Below are 21816 nucleotides of genomic sequence, written 5' to 3' on the forward strand. Positions count from 1 at the left end.
GAGACTTGAAGGAATTGTATGACAGTGGCTATAGCAGTGAATGAAAAACTGTAATGAGATACTGTTAAGCAAAGATTAATCATAAAGCTTAAGATTAATTTTTATGCAGAAACAGCGAATTTAATTCAATAGTATTTTAATCATGTGAAAATAGAACCACTAATTTTCATTGTTAAGGGAGAATGAGTAAGTTGCAATGTGGACATGGTCCTTCAGCAACATCTAGCCCCTACCCTGTCTCCTGGTTGGAACACAGTCAATATCGACAGCCACTCCATTGCTGTCCACACCAACTAATTTCCGAGGTTGGGAGTACCTTATACACTGTGAAGACAATTCAGATATTGCTAGAACTCAGATATCAATACTTCAGGATTTCTTGTTCCTGGGATCATCAGCAGATGGCGTCCTATTTCCCACAAAAATAAAAATATCTCTGGTGCAGGCACCACTATATCAAAGTAATAAATTTACATGGTCTCCAACATTTGTATGGGCAGACTGTATGATCAGCAAACAAAAGATATGAAAACTGCCAGGAGATGGAATGGCTTGAAAATGACCAGCTCTGTGTCCCCTGTGCAGCTGACACAGAGATTTTCATTTTTAAGAAGGACTACTTTGGACCTCAGTTTGCTACATATACTGTATTTAATAGCAATGCGATTACAAATTTGGCTCATTGTGACACTGCTGTTGATGGACTTGGTGAGTGAGTATTGACTTGACTTTCACCTACTGAAAAAAACAATGTGATACTTCATGGCAGTCCAGCCGATTCTGGGACTTTGTATTCCACACTACTCGTGAAGTGTAGTAAAAATAATGTAAAAAGTATATCACTGAACATCTTGTAGGTAATTCTTCAAAGGGCTCTTTCAATCTTTTCTGAGGATGCTGATATTTGATGCTAATAGTACACAGCAACTTTAGCTTGACTGTTACTTAGAATCACAAGACAAGTCACAAAAATAATATTTTTGAGTAACTACTTATCTATGTTCGACAAGTGAAAGTTACTTTTAGCTGCATGATTAGCAGAAATGTTCACTGTAAGCAGAACCTCATTCATGTGACATGTAGATAACTAATGTTGTAAAATAAATATCAATGTGGTCCTCTACATGTTTTGCTAACAGTACGGCATAAACAATAGCTATCTCATTTAACATATGAAACAGGGCCTATTTTCAGATTATAGCACCCTACTGTTAATTTTGTTATGCCAAAAACGTTTTAGTACACATAGTTCATGCCAGTTTAACTACATTTAATTGCCAATGCTATTTCTGGAAGCAGATCATCTTTGTTAATCATTGTCGACTTTGTTCATATCCCTGAAGATTCACTTCCATTATAGGATTTATGGAAAATGGTGAAGACATAAATGAATGCTGTAGGATCTTGTTTAAAGTAAGACACAGGAAATCCAGTGTATGAATATGGATTTAGTTCATACTCATGTGCCACACAGTGTTTAGTATGCATGTATTGTTTTTCCACATTTTGGAATATACTTTTGGAAAACAGAAACAGTTACAGATAATCTTAATATTATTCTGCTAATAATCTATAATCTACTAGCAATTTTCTGTATACTCATCATACCATCACACTCAGCTTCTGCTTCTCCATTTATTTTGTGATGTATTATTTCAGTCTGCACCTCTTCACTAAACTGAGAAGCTGCAGAACATGGAATCAGTCCCATGTAGCTAATTTTGCCTTTGTCTCCAATATCATGTCCTTCTGAAAAATCAGCTGGCTCACAGCTGTAGGAGCTGATGTGCATTTCTTTAAGACCTGCAAAGGTAATATCATGTCAATTAGGGATCTGTCATCTTTCTATATAAGAATCATTAAAGTTACTTCCTAGTTTCACATTAAGATAAATACTCAGAAACTCACCTAATTTATAAATGTTTTTTAATTCCTATAAATTTCACAAAACTTAAAAGAAATGTATTCCGTTTGTGTGTCAATACACATAATTTAATTTCATAATGGCAATAACATTATTTACAATGTACAAGTCAGGGAGAAACATAATTTGATTGTTTAGTGTGTGTGTGTGTGTGTGTGTGTGTGTGTGTGTGTGTGTGTGTGTGTGTGTGTTTTATTCCAATCTGTCTTTATTTGCAACAGGGAGCTGTAACTTCTCTCTCTTCTAAGAAGGGAAAAGTTGAAGTCAAAATGTATGCTGTGTGGAAGTATGAATATTCACATGTAAGTGCATAATTTCAGAGGCTCAAATAAAATAACATTAGGCACAGTTCCATTAAATTAGACAACATCGGCTCTTAGCAATAACAAATAATTCCACGTACATAATTCAGATATATGTATATGGGCTCAAATGAATTTTGGTGACTGTTTCTAACTTAATTGTGCAGCTGAAAGAATCACTTTTTGTGGAGGAAGAAAGGAAAGCAATGCTACTGATTTTAATTTTACTACCAATAAACATCCAAAGGTAATAGGATTTAAGAATGTAAACAAACTAAGCCTGCATTTTGTTTAAGTTACAAACAACATACAGGGTAGTCCATTGATAGTGACTGGGCCAAATATCTCATTAAATAAGCATCAAACGAAAAAAGTACAAAGAACGAAACTCGTCTAGCTTGAGGGAGGAAACCAGATGGCGCTATGGCTGGCCCGCTAGATGGCGCTGCCATAGGTCAAACGGATATCAACTGCGTTTTTTTTAAAATAGGAACCCTCATTTTTTATTACATATTCGTGTAGTACGTAAAGAAATATGAATGTTTTAGCTGGAGCACTTTTTTCGCTTTGTGATAGATGGCGCTGCAATAGTCACAAACGTATAAGTATTTGGTATCACACAACATTCTGACAGTGTGGACGGTATTTGCTTCGTGGTACATTACCCGTGTTAAAATGGACTGTTTACCAACTGCGGAAAAGGTCAATATCGTGTTGATGTATGGCTATTGTGATCAAAATGCCCAATGGGCGTGTGCTATGTAGGCTGCTCAGTATCCTGGACAACAGTATCCAAGAGACTGGACTGTTCGCCAGATAGTTACGTTATTTAAGGAAACAGGAAGTGTCCAGCCACATGTGAAACATCAACCACGACCTGCAACAAATGATGATGCCCAAGTGGCGTATTAGCTGCTGTCACACCTAATCCGCACATCAGTAGCAGACAAATTGCGCGAGATTCGGAAATCTCAAAAACGTCGGTGTTGAGAATGCTACATCAACATTGATTGCACCCGTACCATATTTCTACGCACCAGGAATTGCATGGCGATGACTTTGAATGTCGTGTACAGTTCTGCCACTGGGCACAAGCAAAATTACGGAACAGTGACAGATTTTTTGCATGCATTCTAATTAGCGACAAAGCGTCATTCACCAACAGCGGTAACGTAAACCGGCATAATATGCACTATTGGGCAACGGAAAATCCACAATGGCTGCGACAAGTGGAACATCAGCGACCTTGGCGGGTTAATGTGTCGTGTGGCATTATGGGAGGAAGGATAACTGGCCCCCATTTTATCGATGGCAATCTAAATGGTACAATGTATGCTGATTTCCTATGTAATGTTCTACCGATGTTACTACAAGATGTTTCACTGCATGACAGAATGGCGACGTACTTCCAACGTGACGTACGTCCGGCACATAGCTCGCGTGCGGTTGAAGTGGTATTGAATAGCATATTTCATGACAGATGGATTGGCCGTCGAAGCATCATACCATGGCCCGCACGTTCACCGGATCTGACGTCCCAGGATTCCTTTCTGTGGGGAAAGTTGAAGGATATTTACTATCGTGATCCACCAACAATGCCTGACAACATGCATCAGCGCATTGTCAATGCACGCGCAAACATTACGGAAGGTGAACTACTCGCTGTTGAGAGGAATGTCGTTACATGTATTGCCAAATGCATTGAGGTTGACGGACATCATTTTGAGCATTTATTGCATTAATATGGCATTTACAGGTAATCACGCGGTAACAGCATGCGTTCTCAGAAATGATAAATTCACAGAGGTACACAATGGAACAACCGAAATAAAATGTTCAAACATACCTACGTTCTGTATTTTAATTTAAAAAACCTACCTGTTATCAACTGTTCATCTAAAATTGTGAGCCATATGTTTGTGACTATTACAGCACCATCTATCACAAAGCGAAAAAAGTGGTCCAAGTAAAACATTCATATTTCTTTACGTACTACACGAATATGTAATAAAAAATGGGGGTTCCTATTTTAAAAAATGCAATTGATATCCGTTTGACCTATGGCAGCGCCATCTAGGGCACCAACCATAGCACCATCTGGTTCCCCCTTCAAGCTAGACAAGTTTTGTTCTTTGTAGTTTTTTCGTTTGACGCTTATTTCGTGAGACATTTGGCCCGGTCACGATCAATGCACCACCCTGTATATACCGTCAGTTGCAGGCTCAATTGTTGTCTGACAATGACATTTCAATGTATATTTTGACACATAATAGCAGTGGCAGCTCGTAGGTATTTTTAAATTCATTGGCCATCAAAACTGCTACACCATGAAGGTGACGTGCTACAGACGCGAAATTTAACCGACAGGAAGAAGATGCTGTGATATGCAAATGATTAGCTTTTCAGAGCATTGACACAAGGTTAGCACCGGTGGCGATACCTACAACATGCTGACAGGAGGAAAGTTTCCAACCGATTTCTCATACACAAACAGCAGCTGACCGGCATTGCCTGGTGAAACATTGTTGTGATGCCTCGTGTAAGGAGGAGAAATGCGTACCATCACGTTTCCAACTTTGATAAAAGTCGCATTCTAGCCTATTGCAATTGCGATTTATCGTATCGCAACATTGTTGCTCGCGTTGGTCGAGATCCAATGACTGTTAGCACAATAAGGAAACGGTGGGTTCAGGAGGATAATACGGAACACCGTGCTGGATCCCAACAGCCACGTATCACTAGCAGTTGAGATGACAGGCATCTTATCTGCATGACTGTAATGGATCATGCACCCACATCTCGATCCCTGAGTCAACAGATGGGGACGTTTGCAAGACAACAACCATCTGCACGAACAGTTCGACGACGTTTACAGCAGCATGGACTATCAGTTCGGAGACCGTGGCTGCGGTTACCCTTGACACTGCATCATAGACAGGAGCGCCTGCGGTGGTGTACTCAACGACGAACCTGGGTGCACGAATGGCAAAACGTCATTTTTTCGAATGAATCCAGGTTCTGCATTGCGGTGAATGCACATTGGATGTGTGTATTCGTCATCCCACACTGGCGTATCACCCGGCGTGATGGTATGGGGTGCCATTGGTTACACGTCACGGTCACCTCTTGTTCGCATTGACGGTACTTTGAATAGTGGACGTTACATTTCAGATGTGTTACGACCTGTGGCTCTACCCTTCATTCGATCCCTGCGAAACCCTACATTTCAGCAGGATAACGCATGAGCGCATGTTGCAGGTCCTGTACGGGCCTTTCTGGATACAGAAAATGTTCGACTGCTGCCCTGGCCAGCACATTCTCCACATCTCTCACCAATTGAAAACGTCTGGTCAATGGTGGCCGAGCAACTGGCTCGTTACAATACGCGAGTCACTACTCTTGATGAACTGTGGTATCGTGTTGAAGCTGCATGGGCAGCTATACCTGTACACGCCATCCAAGATCTGTTTGACTCAATGCCCAGGCATATCAAGGCCGTTATTACGGCCGGAGGTGCTTGTTCTGGGTACTGATTTCTCAGGATCTATGTACCCAAACAGTGTGAAAATGTAATCACATGTCAGTTCTAGTGTAATATATTTGTCCAATGAATACCCGTTTATCATCTGCATTTCTTCTTGGCATAGCAATTTTAATGGCCAGAAGTGTATCTATACAACTTCACCTGCTGTCAATAATAATAATAATAATAATAATAATAATAATATGCATAACTTGTCTGAAAAAGAAAGAATTGTTCTTGCAAAATTTTGTTGTTTTGTACATAATTAAGTACAGTTTATGGCAAGAACCAAATAATGTTTAAGCTTTTGCTACTTTCCATTTCCCTTTGTGTAAGCGGGAGTTTTCGTGCATTTTTATTTTTCCGGACAAATGTACAAGATCCCTAATTCATGTATTAGTTAACGAATTAATTCTGGGTTGAAAATCAAGCATTCTTACATTGATCCACACAACAACTTATGCTTATTATACTCTTCTTTGTTAAATGTTTCCTTGTAGTCATGCTTATTTCATTTTGTCACTTTCTCAGACAACAGATCTGGTTGGTTGGTTTGGGGAAGGAGACCAGACAGCGTGGTCATCGGTCTCATCGGATTAGGGAAGGATTGGGAAGGAAGTCGGCCGTGCCCTTTCAGAGGAACCATCCCGGCATTTGCCTGGAGTGATTTAGGGAAATCACGGAAAACCTAAATCAGGATGGCCGGACGCGGGATTGAACCGTCGTCCTCCCGAATGCGAGTCCAGTGTCTAACCACTGCGCCACCCCGCTCGGTAACAGATCTGGTCTGGAATGTCCTAGTTTCTTTGCAGTTAACTTTTCTTGGTAATTCACTTTTCTGATAGTGTTTAATACAGTTCAAGAGAGTTCATGTTGACACTCCACAGGAAAGCCGATTCCTGCACAGTAGACAACCAACTCCAAACACAAACTGCCATTTGCAGAAATGATTAAATTCATGTCATACTACCTACCAACAAGCTCACTTGACTAGAATACAAATGAGGCACTGAGAACCACAAGGGTCAAAAGTACACCATCTTCAGCCCTCCATATTCAGGAGGAGGAGGAGGAGATTAGTGTTTAACATCCCGTCGACAACGAGGTCATTAGAGACGGAGCGCAAGTGCGGGTGAGGGAAGGATGGGAAAGGAAATCGGCCGTGCCCTTTCAAAGGAACCATCCCGGCATTTGCCTGAAGCGATTTAGGGAAATCACAGAAAACCTAAATCAGGGTGGCCGGAGGCGGGATTGAACCGTCGTCCTCCCGAATGCGAGTCCAGTGTGCTAACCACTGCGCCACCTCGCTTGGTCCTCCATATTCAGATGAACTTTAGAGAACCCAGTGAGACAGCTTTTTGTGAATGTTCAGATATACGTACAATGTGGGCCTACAGTACAGGTAAACCTGACCTACTATAAGATCAACACATGTAAGAAGCATGGATAAATGCTACAGCCTCACAATCAATGATATTGTGCTTAATGGTTCTCAGCACCTCAAATAGATAACTCTATGATAAAATCCAAAGCTTAATGTACTATATCTCATTCAGAATCCCACAAAATAGTTTTTCCTATCAGTATAACTATAACATACACTGATGTCTGATCTAATTTTACTATATAATGAGTGAATTCGCATATTTGTGGAGTGTGCTACCGCTTTGCAGGATTTCTGCCAAGTGAACGTAGATAAAAGTCTGTTGCAGTGTGCTACCACATGGTGGCACTGACGTAAACTTGTAGGTGAGTGGTAAGAGCTAGCAGTGCACGCCATGAACCATGCACATTGTTTATCAAATCCATATGTATTTGACCTGTGACGCAATTATGTCACGCTAGTCACGCATGCGCAGACACTCCTTAAAACATGCACAAGTGAAGATGTGCTCATGATTCTGATGTCAAGTTTCACCGAGTATAGAGGTGCAATATGTTGCGCAACACTGTACATTTAGTGCCATGCACTTCAGACTATTGCATCTACATTACGTTTAACAGCATTCAAAGAAAAATAACCAATAAATCAGCAAGGTGTCAAAAGTTAGTGTGTTCACGTGCTCCTATGTGGCAGCTGCCACTGCATAATAGTTCTCATCAATTCATACAATGTTAATACACTTTGAGAACATTGCTGCTATGAAACATGCCACAGTTAATTAGAAAAACTAAAATATTGTTTCTAACTGTGTGAAGACAAAGAAGATGATTTAATTTATTGGTCTTTACTTCCCTCGCGTTGTAATTATGACCTAACACATGTAACTGCATGTTTTAAAGATTTATGGTTCTTCTTCTTCTTCTTCTTCTTTATAGCTATTATTCATCCACTACTGACTGAAAGATTCTTTAATATTTTCCATTTCACTCAGTTCTGTGCTGTCAGATATCATATTCCAGTAATTCTCTTGATTTCACTGAGCCACCTTTTCTGGAGTTTTCCAATGCTTTTTTGTGCTCCTGACGTATCCAGTGCAACACGTTATTGCTACATCTGTTGGGGTATTTCCTCAGTATGTGGCCATTCCATTGCCACTTCAGCCTGGTACCTCTCTCCACGAGGTCTGTTACCCATGATATTGTTCTGGTGACCTTATCCTTGAGGTTGGTGCCCAGCATCTGCCTCTCCAGTGCTCTTTATTGCATTCTAATTTATGAGCACTGGCCTTCGTCTGAACCAGTTTTTCTAGACCATAAATTTTAGGTAGGCCATAGGTATTGCAACCTTTCATATTATTATTATTATTATTATTATTATTTTTAGATTCATTGGAACATTCTTATTGGTAAAGATTCTGTCCAACTCCAACTTATTCTTTGCAGAATTTCTGCTTTTTGGTCAGTTTTTCCAAATTGAATTTATTGGTTAAAGTAAATATTTTCAAGGAACTTCAATGCTCTGTCTGACCCGGCCTTGGAAGGCCCAATGGTACCGACTGGCTGCTGTGTCATCCTCTCAGCCCAGGGGCATCACTGGATGCGATAAGGTGGCGCATGTTGTCAGCACACTGCTCTCCCGGCTGTTGGCCAGTTCTTGTGACCTGAGCCACTACTTCTCAGTCAAGTAGCTCCTCAATTTGCCTCACAAAGGCTGAGTGGACCCCGCTTGCCAACAGCACTCGGCAGACCGGACGGTCACCCATCCAAGTGCTAGTTGGATGTCTGGACTCAGAAGTACCTCTATTTATATCCAATCCAATTTCCATACAATCAACTTTCAGTTCTTCACTCATAATTATTAGTTCTGTTAGATTTTCACTTACATGCACAATGCTATCAATAAATCAGTGGTGGTTCAGGCACTAGCCACTGATTTTGATCCCTCTATTATCCCATTCCACACTTTTGAATATATCTTCCACAGCTGGAACAAGCAACTTTGGAGCTATTATGTCCTCCTGGCAAATTCCTTTGGCTATTAGGATGATATCTGTGATGGGGTCTTCAATTACTCTGATGGTCACTGTCACCTGTTTCTAAAAACCTTACACGCTTCTGATTACCACTGATAATTTTAAGAGCTTGCAGAATTGCCCACATCTTTACTGACTCAAATGTTTTGTAACAACAGGGAAGTCAATGAGTAAAACAACGGAAAATCCAGAATGGAATAATGACTGTAGTCTTTTTGTTGCACCTGTCTGCAAATCAACATCTCCACTATATGGTGAGTAGCAATCTAGCCTTTTGGTACCTTAATAGTCCTAAGTCAATGAATGTTAGATGTATCTTGATGTTATACCTCAAGGTCTTTTCAAAGAATAGTCGAATGCTCTGGATATCACCAACAGTAAAGAAGTCTTGGCAATATTCAGCTTATTCAACTGGTTAGTAGAAGTCTAGTTGTTCATAGTGTTGCTCAGTTACGACCTTACTCAAAGATATATGAATTTGCATTACAAAATTTGCAGGACAATAATTCAACATTTTTGTCTGTCCCTTTCCTTGAATAAAACTAACATTTCAGCATTTTCCAGATTTTTAGCATGGAATCAATATATTTGTTTATGAATATTGTTGTAGCTTCTAACAGATCTTTTCCTCCTACTTTAAGCATTTCAATTTTTAATATTTTTCCTCTCTTGGGGCCTTCTTGTTTTCCACAGCATTCTCCACCTCACTACTTCAAGTACTTTACTATTTTTTCCCCCACAGGTGATGGTTCTTCTGAGGTTGTGCACCAATAATTTAAGTAAACAGTGTAAGCCAGAAACTGCAGCACAATTGCTGTCTTAATTATCTGTGACAATCCGTCCTTAATCTTTGCTACTTTTAATCTTCCAGATAGCCCAGCCAAGAACAATCAAGAAAAGTCAAATACGAGAGAAAACTTATGTAGTCACACAATGAGTGTAATGGTCACTTTTTTGTTTTTCTTGAATAACTCTGAAACTATAGTTTTTAGCCAAAATGATGCCCAGGACAAAATTAAATTACATCAAATTTCCCACCAAATAAGGTACAATTAATTTTTTCTGTAGGACTAACAGTTTGTGTTGCAGGGATGAAAAAATCATAGATTATTAAAAAAAGTGTTTTAATGTTATCAAATTATTGTTTATTGTTATTTAAAGCAGTTAAGAACTAATATTGAATATGTGTACCCCATCTCAATGCAGTAGAGACATATTAAGGGATAATTTTTTTTCTGCAGGTGTAACAAGGTGGTGGGAGAGTGGAGAGAAGAAGTGGCAGGGAAGGTAGGTCACCAGTGGAATAACATACCGGTTACTAAACCTACTGCAGAAGCAAGTCAGGCCATTAAGCCACGCATAGTGTGCACCGACATTCAAATGGTGCCCCCAATTATACCTGAGGTGGCTGCCAGGAGTAGCATCGTCACTAGATAGAGACAGTGTTTTTGTAAGGATGTAGATAAGCCTCTGTGCCCTTAGCTGTTAAAATTTCCAAGCTGTGTAACTATCTGCTCTGTTTTCTTGTTGTTGTCACTCCATGACCCAATAAATCTGGGTTTCTTTTAATGCCATGTGTTTCCTTGTGTTCTTGGAACAGAAGTGGCAATGAGGGAGGGTGGAATTTTTATGCATTTCAAATTCTGTGACTTTTCTGCCATTCAGCTCTTCTATGGAGGTCTCACTCAAGTTACATCTGCAACAACAACATACATATACGGACATGTTGGAATGATGATGGGTACGTTGACACAGGCTCCACCGCCAGCCGTTCACTTGCCACTGTTCTTCCCGTTTGAGGAATCCACTGAAGACTGGGACACTTACCAGAAGTGGCTTCACCAATATTTCATGGCTTTTCAAGCGGTCAACAAGGAAGTCTGTAAAGCTCTTTTCTTACCGCGGAACCCCATCGTACGAATACTTTCTATCACAGTTAGCTCCTCTGGAACAACCAGTGTTGCTTTCTTTTCACGATGTGTGTAGTTTTCTGTCCACCAATCACCACAAGCTTACACATGTGATGCTGCATGTGTTGAAACTTATTAATGTTGCTGACAGCCACAGTAATCACAATGAATGTGTGCAGATGAGTTTCATAACTGTATAAGTGTCGATTTGTCACAATGTCTCAGGAGCAGCACGTGGATGCCAGAGTCAGAGATGCGATCGTTCATTCAACCCCAAATAAAGAGGCGTGTCAACGTGCTCCTCAGCTTGAGGAGGTTTTGGATATTGCATAGATGTTTGAGGTCTCCTATGCTGCGGGCTGTCAATTAGAGGTTTGCTGTGATGTCACCGTTGTTGAAAGCGTGCAGCCCCATCACATGAAGCCAAATGCACTGGGGGAAGAGGAGGTAGCATCAGCACAAACAAGTCAACCTGCTGATGCAGACAAACACTTCATTGGCAGCAGGAACAGTGAACGTCACTTCCTTGGTTGACCTCTCTTGCCGTAAAGCATTAGCGGGCCTCTTGCTGTGAATGTAAAAAAAGTCCCACAGCAGCGGCATGGAACATGCCACTGTCATTATGGCTTTTCCCCATATGACTAAATCCAAGGACTTCAGGCTTTTCGTAGCAAAGTGGCATACTGTCGAAATTTTATTCCCAGAGTGGCTGCTATCACCCATCCTTCGCATATGTCACCACATAAACATGCTTATTTTGTTTGGTCTGCAGCTTGTGAGCATCCATCTGCAACTTGAGCATAGTCATCTCAGTGCATTATTTCTTGCAACATTTCAACCTGGCAAGCATATGTTATGAGATGTGAGCTGTCCTGGTCCATCGCCATTCAGATGGCTCCCAACAGCCTATTGCCTTTGCTTGGAAAACACTCGCCTTGACTTAGCAACATTATTCTCATATGGAAAAGGAAACTCTTGCTATTGTTCTATGTCTTAAGAAATCACATGTTCTTGTACTGTGTGAAATCCCATTTAATTACTGATGTTAAAGAAATTCATGTGTTCTTAAATGGTGCAAAATTTCATTTATTTACCATGCTAAGGCCTTAGAGTCCCTGTTTAGCCAGTCAGCATCCTTACCACACAAATTCTCTCATCATCTTCAGCGATGAGCTCTGTTCTTGTACTGATACAATCGTAAGATCCATTTTTGTCCCATGTCGCAACATCCGAACACAGATGCTCTGTCCTGACTCCCCGTGGGCCCAGAGTCCTCATTCGATCAGGAGGAATTGCTTTGTTTTCAACTGGATATAGAGGCAAGAGAGACAGTTAATGGCTTCCCCATCATCAGTTCCCGTGTTGACTCTGCTGTGGCACCGGATCCGGTGCTCTGACAAGTCATAAGTATGATCCAGTATGGGTGGCCTGACCATTCGCTGGGCAAGGCATCAGATCTGCTTTAGATTTACTATGCATTGTACCATTCCTCTCCTCCTTGGACAGCATTATCCTTTTGGCAATGAAAGGAGTCATTCCTCACTTGGTGGTTCCAATGGCTCTGCAGCAGGAGGTCCTTCGTTTATTACATAAGGGACACCGAGCGATTTCCCACACCGAACTCTGCATGTACCTCCATGTGTTTTGGTTGGGCATTGACTGGGAGGTGGAATACGTTGTCGTGGCCTACCGCAAGTGTTCGGTTCAGCAGGAAGTGCCACACCTTGTACTTTCACCATGACAGCCCCTACACAGCCTTGGGAAACACTCCACATTGATGTTGCTGGTCCCTTTTTAGATGTTTTCAGGTTAGTGGCAACTGATGTTTTTTCTCATTTTCCTTATGTCATTTGCTGTCTGTCTGTCCTCTTGCAAGAAAGGAGAAGTTTAGTAACCCAATAGCTACTGCACCTACTGTGGACACGAGTAAGGTCACTAAGGCAAGCATAATGTTTATCAACATTCAAATGGCGCCCACACAGATACCCCGAGGCAACTGCCAGGGGCAGCAACATCACTAACCACAATCAAAAGGACTGCTGTGCACACGCAGCACAAAGCCAGCAACACCAAATGGAGGCAGAGTGTTAATAAGGCTATATACTTGACTCTAGCCCTGGTTGGTAAGTGTTTCTGAGACATGTCAGTATCTGCTCTATATTCCTGTTGTTGTCACTTTGTGACTCTACCTACATTTTACTCTTGGTGTTGGCATTCTTTGATCCAATAAATGTGTATTTCTTTTATGGCTGTGTGTTTCCTTGTGTTCCTAGTTAAAACAGATGGATTGTGGTCTCCTTCACAGGTCTGCAGACTGATAGTGAGCAGGTGATTCCCCCCCTCTTGCTGTCCCACTAAGTCACAGGAAGCAGCCACAGGGCATTTCAGAAAGTGATACTGACTCTTCCACAGCTCACCTGTAGGTCACTGACGACACAGTGTACATGGGGGTATTTCCACAATGTGCATTAACGCAACATGAAATATGGATATGAGTTACTAATAATACTAATACAAGCAATACATATAGAGAGAATCTACATATATGTCTGCACACGGTCCTATACTTCTACAGGAGAAATTGCTTCTTAGCCATTCTGTGTGGCATCTGCAATGTTCTTCTAGGAAAGGCAACTTCCCCCACCCATGAGAGTTGCCCATTTTTCAGTCCTTTCATACAGCGAGGTCACAATAATCCAGCAGACTGTATAGTCCAACACGCCTCAGAAATTTTTCTGCATTTGTAGCTCGGCACGATGGGCAGTGGATTCAGAACTGTTAAGCTAGGGTGATATATCTCCCTAGCATTTCTCCTCACCTTCTATTAAGTGAGGGAACAAAATAACTTCACTGATCTCATGCTTATGTAATGGAGTTATTTTCAGTTTACTGAGCGCTTATTTGTAATTGTTAAGAGAGCTTTTATGTAAAAAAAAATTCTCGTAAACAATGGCTGAGAAGTTTAATTTTTGTGTGTGATGTCTGTGATCTACGTAGTGTTGGTTGGAAAGGGACTGGATTTGAAAGTGTGGCACTTTGCTGCTGTCTATCACAGACAGTGAGTTGTACAGCCAAGTAACCGTGTTATAGTCACTGTGGGTGAATTAATGGATGGTCGAAAAGTTATGGCACTTCTCTCACTAATAATCGTGTTACTAGTATACTGCATAAATCACTTTCATTTAGTAATTGCTGGCACTTGTAGAGTGGGGTGCACTGAGTATAGCACTTCCCACATTGTATCTTGCGAGGTGGGTGTAATATGTCTGACGGAATGTGACTGACTGAGCTCAAATCTAGAACATTAATCTGCATTGCTTGACTTATGTTGAAATATATGAAGTTCTGTAGCACCTATGAGACCTACTCTATTGTAGAGGGAGCCAATCTGAGCCTCTTCAAATGTTAGGAGAGCTGAAGCTGATGTGACACATTTGATACCCCTCATGCTGTGAAAAGTATTCCAGTCATTAACAGTAGAGGCAATAAAATCAACATTGTAATATATTGACAGCATATCAAATTTGGGGCAGAGTCTTCAATGTGGTAGACAGTTGGCAGCCTCGATCCAGGTGTTAAGCTTTCTTACATAATAGCTCGCTTAACAACTGCAAATAAGTACTAACTTAATAAACTGAAAATGACTTCCTCACACAAACACAAGCTCAGTGGAGTTATTTTGTGTACTCTTGTAATGGAAATGCTGAGGAAGTATAGCTCTGTCTGTAAACCAAAAAGTTAGCAGTGTTTGTGGTCTGCGATCTCACCTTCTCTGGAAGAACAGTGCACCTGTCATATAGGATGACTAAAAATCAATTTACTGTCTAGCAATGTAGAACAGTGTGCAATTTACGTAAATTCTCTCCATAAATGTTTTTTGCATTAGTATCATTAGTAAGTTATGTATGTATTCCACATAGTGGTAATGCACTCTGTGGAAAATAAACACCAAACTGCGCTCTACGTCGCCAGTGATTCGTAGGCGACAGTCAATAGAACTTTCTGGTGGGTACAGAGATGAGGGAACTGACTGCTCGCTCTATAGTATGCAGACCTATAAAGGAGTGAAGTGCGTAACCACAATCCAGTGAGCTACCTTCCCTCACACTTCTACCCTCCAGCTACCCACTGCTATCCCACCATCCCGTTAAGCCCTGAGAACAAAATTTATCCCTTAAAATGGATTTACTACACTTACATGCAGTACACATACTTAGTATTTGTTCCTGACCCACTTCAATTAACAAAAAATGTTAATTTTATACCATTTAAACACTTTTTACTGCGCTGCGGTCTACTTAACAATTGTACAAGTAGCTGATTATTGATACGCTCAATGAATTTATTAATAACTGTTAAATAAGACTGCACAATACTGATGTAAATGTAAGTACTGTAAGTTTAGGTCTAATGATACTTCACAAAGTTAATAATGCAATTGGCTTATCTTTGCGAGAACATAATCTCTCACTGAGACCGACAATTGTTACTGACCAGGCGCTGTGCTGAACAGTTCTGATCTTTCTTGAAGGCACCTGACTCTACTGCCCATGGCACTGAGCTAAAAATATAGGAAAATTTCTGAGGCACACATGACTATCCGGTCTGCTGTACAACAAGAAAGGAAAATCATGTGTCCACTTTTAATAAACTGGTTTATTATAGGTGAAAACCATTTTTATGATACTTAATAGAAAAGAATACATATGACACCAAAGTTAATAACCAATAGATTAATTAAATAAATGTGAAAGTGAAATAACACCAGCAACAATCTCCAATCATTTTCCTTTCTGTGGACAGCTTTGGTACTATCTCACAGATAGGGGCACATCAAAGCACTGAGGAGAATTTTTTCTCGATGCCACATAGCTTTTTACATTAACCTCTGCGGACTTAATATTCATGTTCTGTATAAGGGCAAGGAGTACAGTTTTCAACAGGCAATGAAACAACATTTTCTTTTTTAGATCATAAGCACACTTATATTTCATCATAGCTCTCTTTTAGAGCAGCCCAGTTTGTTCGCTGTTTTCCCATAGGTGCATTCCATCTCTCATGTGCAATCCTTGGAGGCAGTGATACTAAATGATTTTCCAGAGATATATTTCTTCAAATCTGAGGATATGTGAAGGTCAGAGGGTACCAAAATTGGTAACTAGTGAAGAAACTGCAACAATTTATACTACAAATTTCCCAGTTCCTCCATAACATAACAGGCACAGTGTCTTGTTGAAATTCTTCAGCAATGCAGGCCTTTTGTCCATCCGGTTGATACAGAAGACTTCTGTAACATTTGCCATTACTGTTTTGCCCTTCACAAGGTAATCAGAAGAATGCCTTTTGCATCCTGATCACAAAGTATATGGGTAATGAAACCTGCTTTGTCTTCTTTGTTACTGGATCACCACCTTCCACTCACTGCTTTGATTGACCTCTGGTTCTGTCATGTAGTTTTAGTCTCCTGTTCCAACCACAGTAGCAAATCTATGACCAACTTGGTTGGATCTTTTATGACAATTTTGATACACTTCTTTTTGTATCAGTCTTTTACAAAGTTATTTCATAGTTAAATCTTCACATAAAAAGTATCAAATCTTCAAAAATGCCAGTAGGGGTAATGTATTCCATATGCCATTAATCATCAATCTGGCAATACTATACCGTGCACTTTAACCGTTGCTTTCATTAATGAATGCAATTCAAGGACATCCAGCATATGGATCATCTTCCAAAGAAGAATGGTCATGTTTGTATTCTGCCACTCATTACTTTGCAGTTGAAAATTAAGTAGGAGTGAAGTAGACAGACTGTGTGCATTAGTGAAACAGAAGACTGTGTAGTGTCGGGTTGGGAACAGGGAAGGGGACACGTGGAAAGAGGGCAGTGACAAATGAAGGTTGAGGGCTGGAAGATTACGGAAACGTAGGATATATTGCAGGGAGTGTTCTCACCTGCACGGTTCAGAAAAGTGGTGGTGCTAAGAAGGATCCAGATGGCTCAGGCTGTGAAGCAGACACTGAAATGAAGAATGTTGTGTTGGGCAGTGGGCTCAGTGACTGGGTGTTCCAGCTGTTTCTTGACCATCATTTGTCAATGGGCATTCATGCAGACAGACAGCTTCTCGGATGTTATGCCCACACAGAACACATCACAGTGGTTGCAGTTTAGCTTGTAGATCACATAACTGATTTCACATGTAGCTCTGACTCTGATGGAATAGGTGATGCTTGTGACCAGACTGGCGTTTACTGACCCTCCACCCCTACCCTGCTATCCCTCCACCTTCCTGCCCCAGCTTCCTCCCTACCCTCACCAACCAGACTGTTTGTGTCATCATGCACTGTTGCTCACAGATCAAAACGTTGAAAAGCTGTATAAAAAGACTCATCTACAGGTCATGATGACACTTGCTGTAGGTTATTCCGTTAAATGTACCAAAATAAAAAAAAAACAACACATTTGATGTGCAATGTTCTGTAGTTTACATAAATTTCATGATGATCATCTAACTTTTGAAGAAGATACCTCAGCTGCATTTAAATTATTCTAATATCTAAACAGCATCTGAGCTAAGCCTATCACCAGGGAATAAAATATTATGGATTACTTTCTTAGATCTCCGAGACCGAGCAAAATTCATTAACGCCTGAAGACACCATGTAAAACACAAATCATCTACATTCAAATAATATATCCATAAATTCACAAGTTTGTCTTTGCTCATACATGAGAATGTACCATATGACACAGGTCACATAATGTAATCTGTGCACTGACGTACACTGTCAAGCAGAGGAGTACACAATTTCCCCTGGATGAGTAGATGGTATGTTTTACCACTTACAGTTTTACACTATGGCTTACCCAAATCAGATATAAATATTATGTTTTATCCCTTGATGAGTGACTAAGCTGAAATAATGATCAGATAACAATATTCCTTGAAAAATAAGGTGCCATTCAACAAAAACAACGTTTCAGTGATACTGACACCATCCCTGCCCTCAGGCACTTTTGATGAGGCCCTTATAATACTGTGTTAGTGAAATTACATTGCATTTCTACTCCATAACCACAAAATCTATAGTTGATCGCAGAATCTCCTGCAGGATGTTTAAGAGATACCGGAATGATTTACTTTTCTAGTCACAGCACTTTGTTGCTTCCTTATGACTTCAAAAACTGTCCACAAAGTAATATGATAAAAATATCACTATCATATTTACTTCCATCCAGCTAATAGCAGAAATAAATAAATACAAAAATAAATTAATAAAACTGTCACAGCACCAAGTATTGAAATATTTCTGGCCAGATGTGTATTTGTCTCAAAATACTGAGACACTGTGACAGAGCCTTGCTCATTATAGTTTCTATGTCAGAATGAGAATGTTTTCACATGATATATTTGCTAAAGATTACTTCATAGATTTAAGGAAGGTGCTAATAAACAAAACCATCATTTATATTTTTTATGTAAAATACAAACAAATGACACAATTACCTTGTATAGATGGGAATGCTTTGTAGGTGTCTGTGTTCTTCCATCCTTTGGGAAAATAATTTTCTGAATGAAGAAATTTTAATTTGCAGCTATCATCATACACCTCAACCCTTGTCAGTAAATTTGAACTTCCTGGCCGACAATCAGCAAACTTTTTTCTCATATATAAACATGATGGATGTAGCTGATAATTTTGAACCAACGGAGCATCCAGTGACTGGGAATTATCTGTGATTGCTTTTCTTTCCTGGGGGAAAAAAGGGTTAAGCAATCAAAGAACAGAAACAATTTTTTAACAGAATGAAATTTCAATTCCTTAATGGAGTGTACATGGTTATGAAACTTCCTGACAGGATGAAACTGCTCACAAGGTGAGAACACAAATCAGGTCTTTTGTTTCTTCCAGACAACGTTCTTTTCAGCAGACCCACTCAAGACAACCTTAATATGTTAACACCTTTCTTCTATTCTTTGAAAGTCCATAAAAATTCTCAATAAGCTCACTGGACTAGCACTTCTGGGATAAAGAATGCAGTAGTGAAAGGCTTAATCAAAGGCAAGAGGCTACTTCTAGATGGAAAACTTCTACTTTATAGGTGAAAGTATTCTGTGACCTACATCTATAATTATACTCCACAAGTAATGTATGGTTGAGGTCGGGGTATACAGTGTTCCAGAATTTTCTCTTCATTCTATACTGTTTGTTGATGGTCAACACAAAAAATTATTCTTGGTGTCCCTTTGTACAAGCCCAAATTTGTCTAAATTCACTGTCATGTTCATTCTACAAGTAACATTTGGAAAGAGAGGGTATGCTTCTGGACTAATATTGGAATGTGGGCTTGCAAGTTTTTGAGTGGAAGCTCTCTGCAATGAAACTTTGAGATTTTAATGGCCTAAGTCCAGGACTGATCCAAGTCTGGTCTGCAGCTTTATTATGTCAAGAGATTTCAATGCTTCAGTATGTTCAATATGTTAACTTACATCTCAGTTAAAGTTACAAGGGAATATCAACTAAACGTAATGTATATGTTTGGCAGTGGAAGGTGTGCAAATGATATTTTGTGAGTTTTATTCCATTTTGGCCAAAATAAAGCAGCAAAATATTGCAAATAGCTTTTTAAAATTTGCTTTTAGTAATTTCACAGTTGTCAGCATAACTTTTTTTATTTAAACCAATATAATCACACCACAAATATAATGGTAACACAAAAAATAGCACATCACATATTATTAAATGAATATTTACTACCACTAATATACAGACACTGAGTATATATTCTAACATAGTATTATGATTAAGGGAGTTCATAAGTCTTTCAGTGAGCATAAATATCTTCTTTATTAAGTGTTTTAATTTGTCCCGAATAGGATTTCCATGGAGTTGCTTGATAATGTTCGACAATGTGTTTCACGAACTTCAAGTTCTGTAGTGGTGTTATATATCACTAATGCATACAAGAAATAAAAATAGCACAAGAATGCTTTCCTTTTTAGCTCGACAATTGCAGTTCTTGTCTGATGATTTTATTGTAAGGATCTTGCCTTCATTTTTATAATATAGTTTGGCACCTTGTCTTATATTGTGAAGATAATAATTTTAGAGATCTAGTACTACTCCATGTGTACCGTACAAGAGTCTAACTTGCATTAGATTATTCAATGATTCACAGAATCGAAGGTCTTAGACTAATTTAGGCAAGTCCCAATGACTGTTTCCATTGTTCAGTCTGTTCAAAACATCATGGAAGGAAGTTGTTACTGCTGTTATTATGGAATCCATGCTGCAAGTTGTTCAGCAAATCAACTTAGCAGAAGAAAGATTACACTTGATCAAGAATTACTCTTTCAAATAATCTGCCAAGTGTTGAGGTAGATGAAAATGATCTGTAATTAGGTGAATCAAGCATTGTCTCTCCCTTTATACACTGATTATATTTCAGTGACCTTAAAAAGGTAATGGAAAGTTCTTTGTTTAACTGAATTCTTTATTAAATATTATAATAGTTTTAGTATTTCATTTCTGCGTTTTAAATAATTTAATTTTTTATGTCATCTCAGCTATTGCAAGTTTTTATTTTGAGCTTTGAAATAATTTTTAAGATCTCTCATTCCGGAACTCTCACCAGGAAAAATGAATCACTCAATCTACTTGAAAATATCCCTGGTATTGGACAATCCATGATTTCCCTCGCATGCCTTACTATATTGTTCTACGAAAGCTTATGTCCTCTTTTTGATGCACTCACCAATATCATTTTCTCTTAGTGCTATATTACCAAAGCCTAAATACTCTCTTTTCTAATATTTTCTAATTTACTATACTCCAGGCTGTTTCACTATCATTAGTGGATTCACTTGTCTGAACATTGCAAAATTGTGCTTTTATATTTTAAAGAGCTCTTCATGTGCTTTTCTGCTGGTTTTGTACTTTGTCAGGGAGTACTGAGAATAGGTGGCCCTATACAGGTTATAAAGTCTTTCACATGTTCCATCAATTTGATGACTATTAGAGGAATTTTAAGATTATTCTCATTGACCGATTTCTTTAGCAGTTTCAAAACTAGGCACATATGATTTAAACTATGGTTAAATATTTCATGAAAATGTTCTCATATATATGCTGCTAGTTTATGAGCAAGGACCTCCTTAATCAGTTTCTTTCATAAATAAGTACTTCTGTGGCACTATTTTATCATCTGTATTATTCTCGATGGATAGAGCCTTATGATTAGAGAGAGTTTCCAATAGTTATAATTGCCAATTCTTCCCTATTTAAATTACTGGCAACATGTACAATGAACATCTGTGAGGAAGGTGTTATGCTGTGGGTTTGAATTTATATAGTTATCTTTTTAGTACTGTAACATACCAGAATACCTAACACAATTAAGTTTGCAGCTGGAAGAGCATATATGAGGGTTGGGGCTTAAGTAGTGGCAACTATTTATTCACAACCGATACAAAAGAGTTACATGTTTGCACCTGTTACTGTCCTTCAAAGTAGTCATCAGCATTGTGTGGTGCCCGTTGCCAGCGATGTGGAAGGCTTATACACTGTTAGCAGAGCCTGTTCTGTTGATGGTGCGAATGGAGCCGTCTAAAGTTATGATGATTCTCATGTATGACTGTGATGGTGCTATCCTAACACATTACATTCCCCCACGTTAGCCCATCAATGCACAGTATTACTGTTTGTTTTTGGAGCATCACCTGCGACCAACTTTGCAAAAG

At 39.4% G+C, this 21816-nt stretch overlaps 1 protein-coding gene across 1 annotated transcript in view; it reads right to left on the minus strand.

Moving 5' to 3' along the window:
- The window catches only part of LOC124606745 (condensin complex subunit 2), a 195570-nt gene that overhangs the window by 78066 nt on the left and 95688 nt on the right, over positions 1 to 21816 (minus strand). The window contains exons 5-6 of the mRNA XM_047138782.1: positions 18583 to 18829; positions 1609 to 1803 (exon numbers count right to left, since the gene is read on the minus strand). Coding sequence (XP_046994738.1) covers positions 1609 to 1803; positions 18583 to 18829 — 442 coding nt within the window. The remainder of the gene's footprint in view (positions 1 to 1608; positions 1804 to 18582; positions 18830 to 21816) is intronic.

This window comes from Schistocerca americana, chromosome 3, assembly GCF_021461395.2.
Source record: "Schistocerca americana isolate TAMUIC-IGC-003095 chromosome 3, iqSchAmer2.1, whole genome shotgun sequence".
Classification (NCBI taxonomy): Eukaryota; Metazoa; Arthropoda; class Insecta; order Orthoptera; family Acrididae; genus Schistocerca; species Schistocerca americana.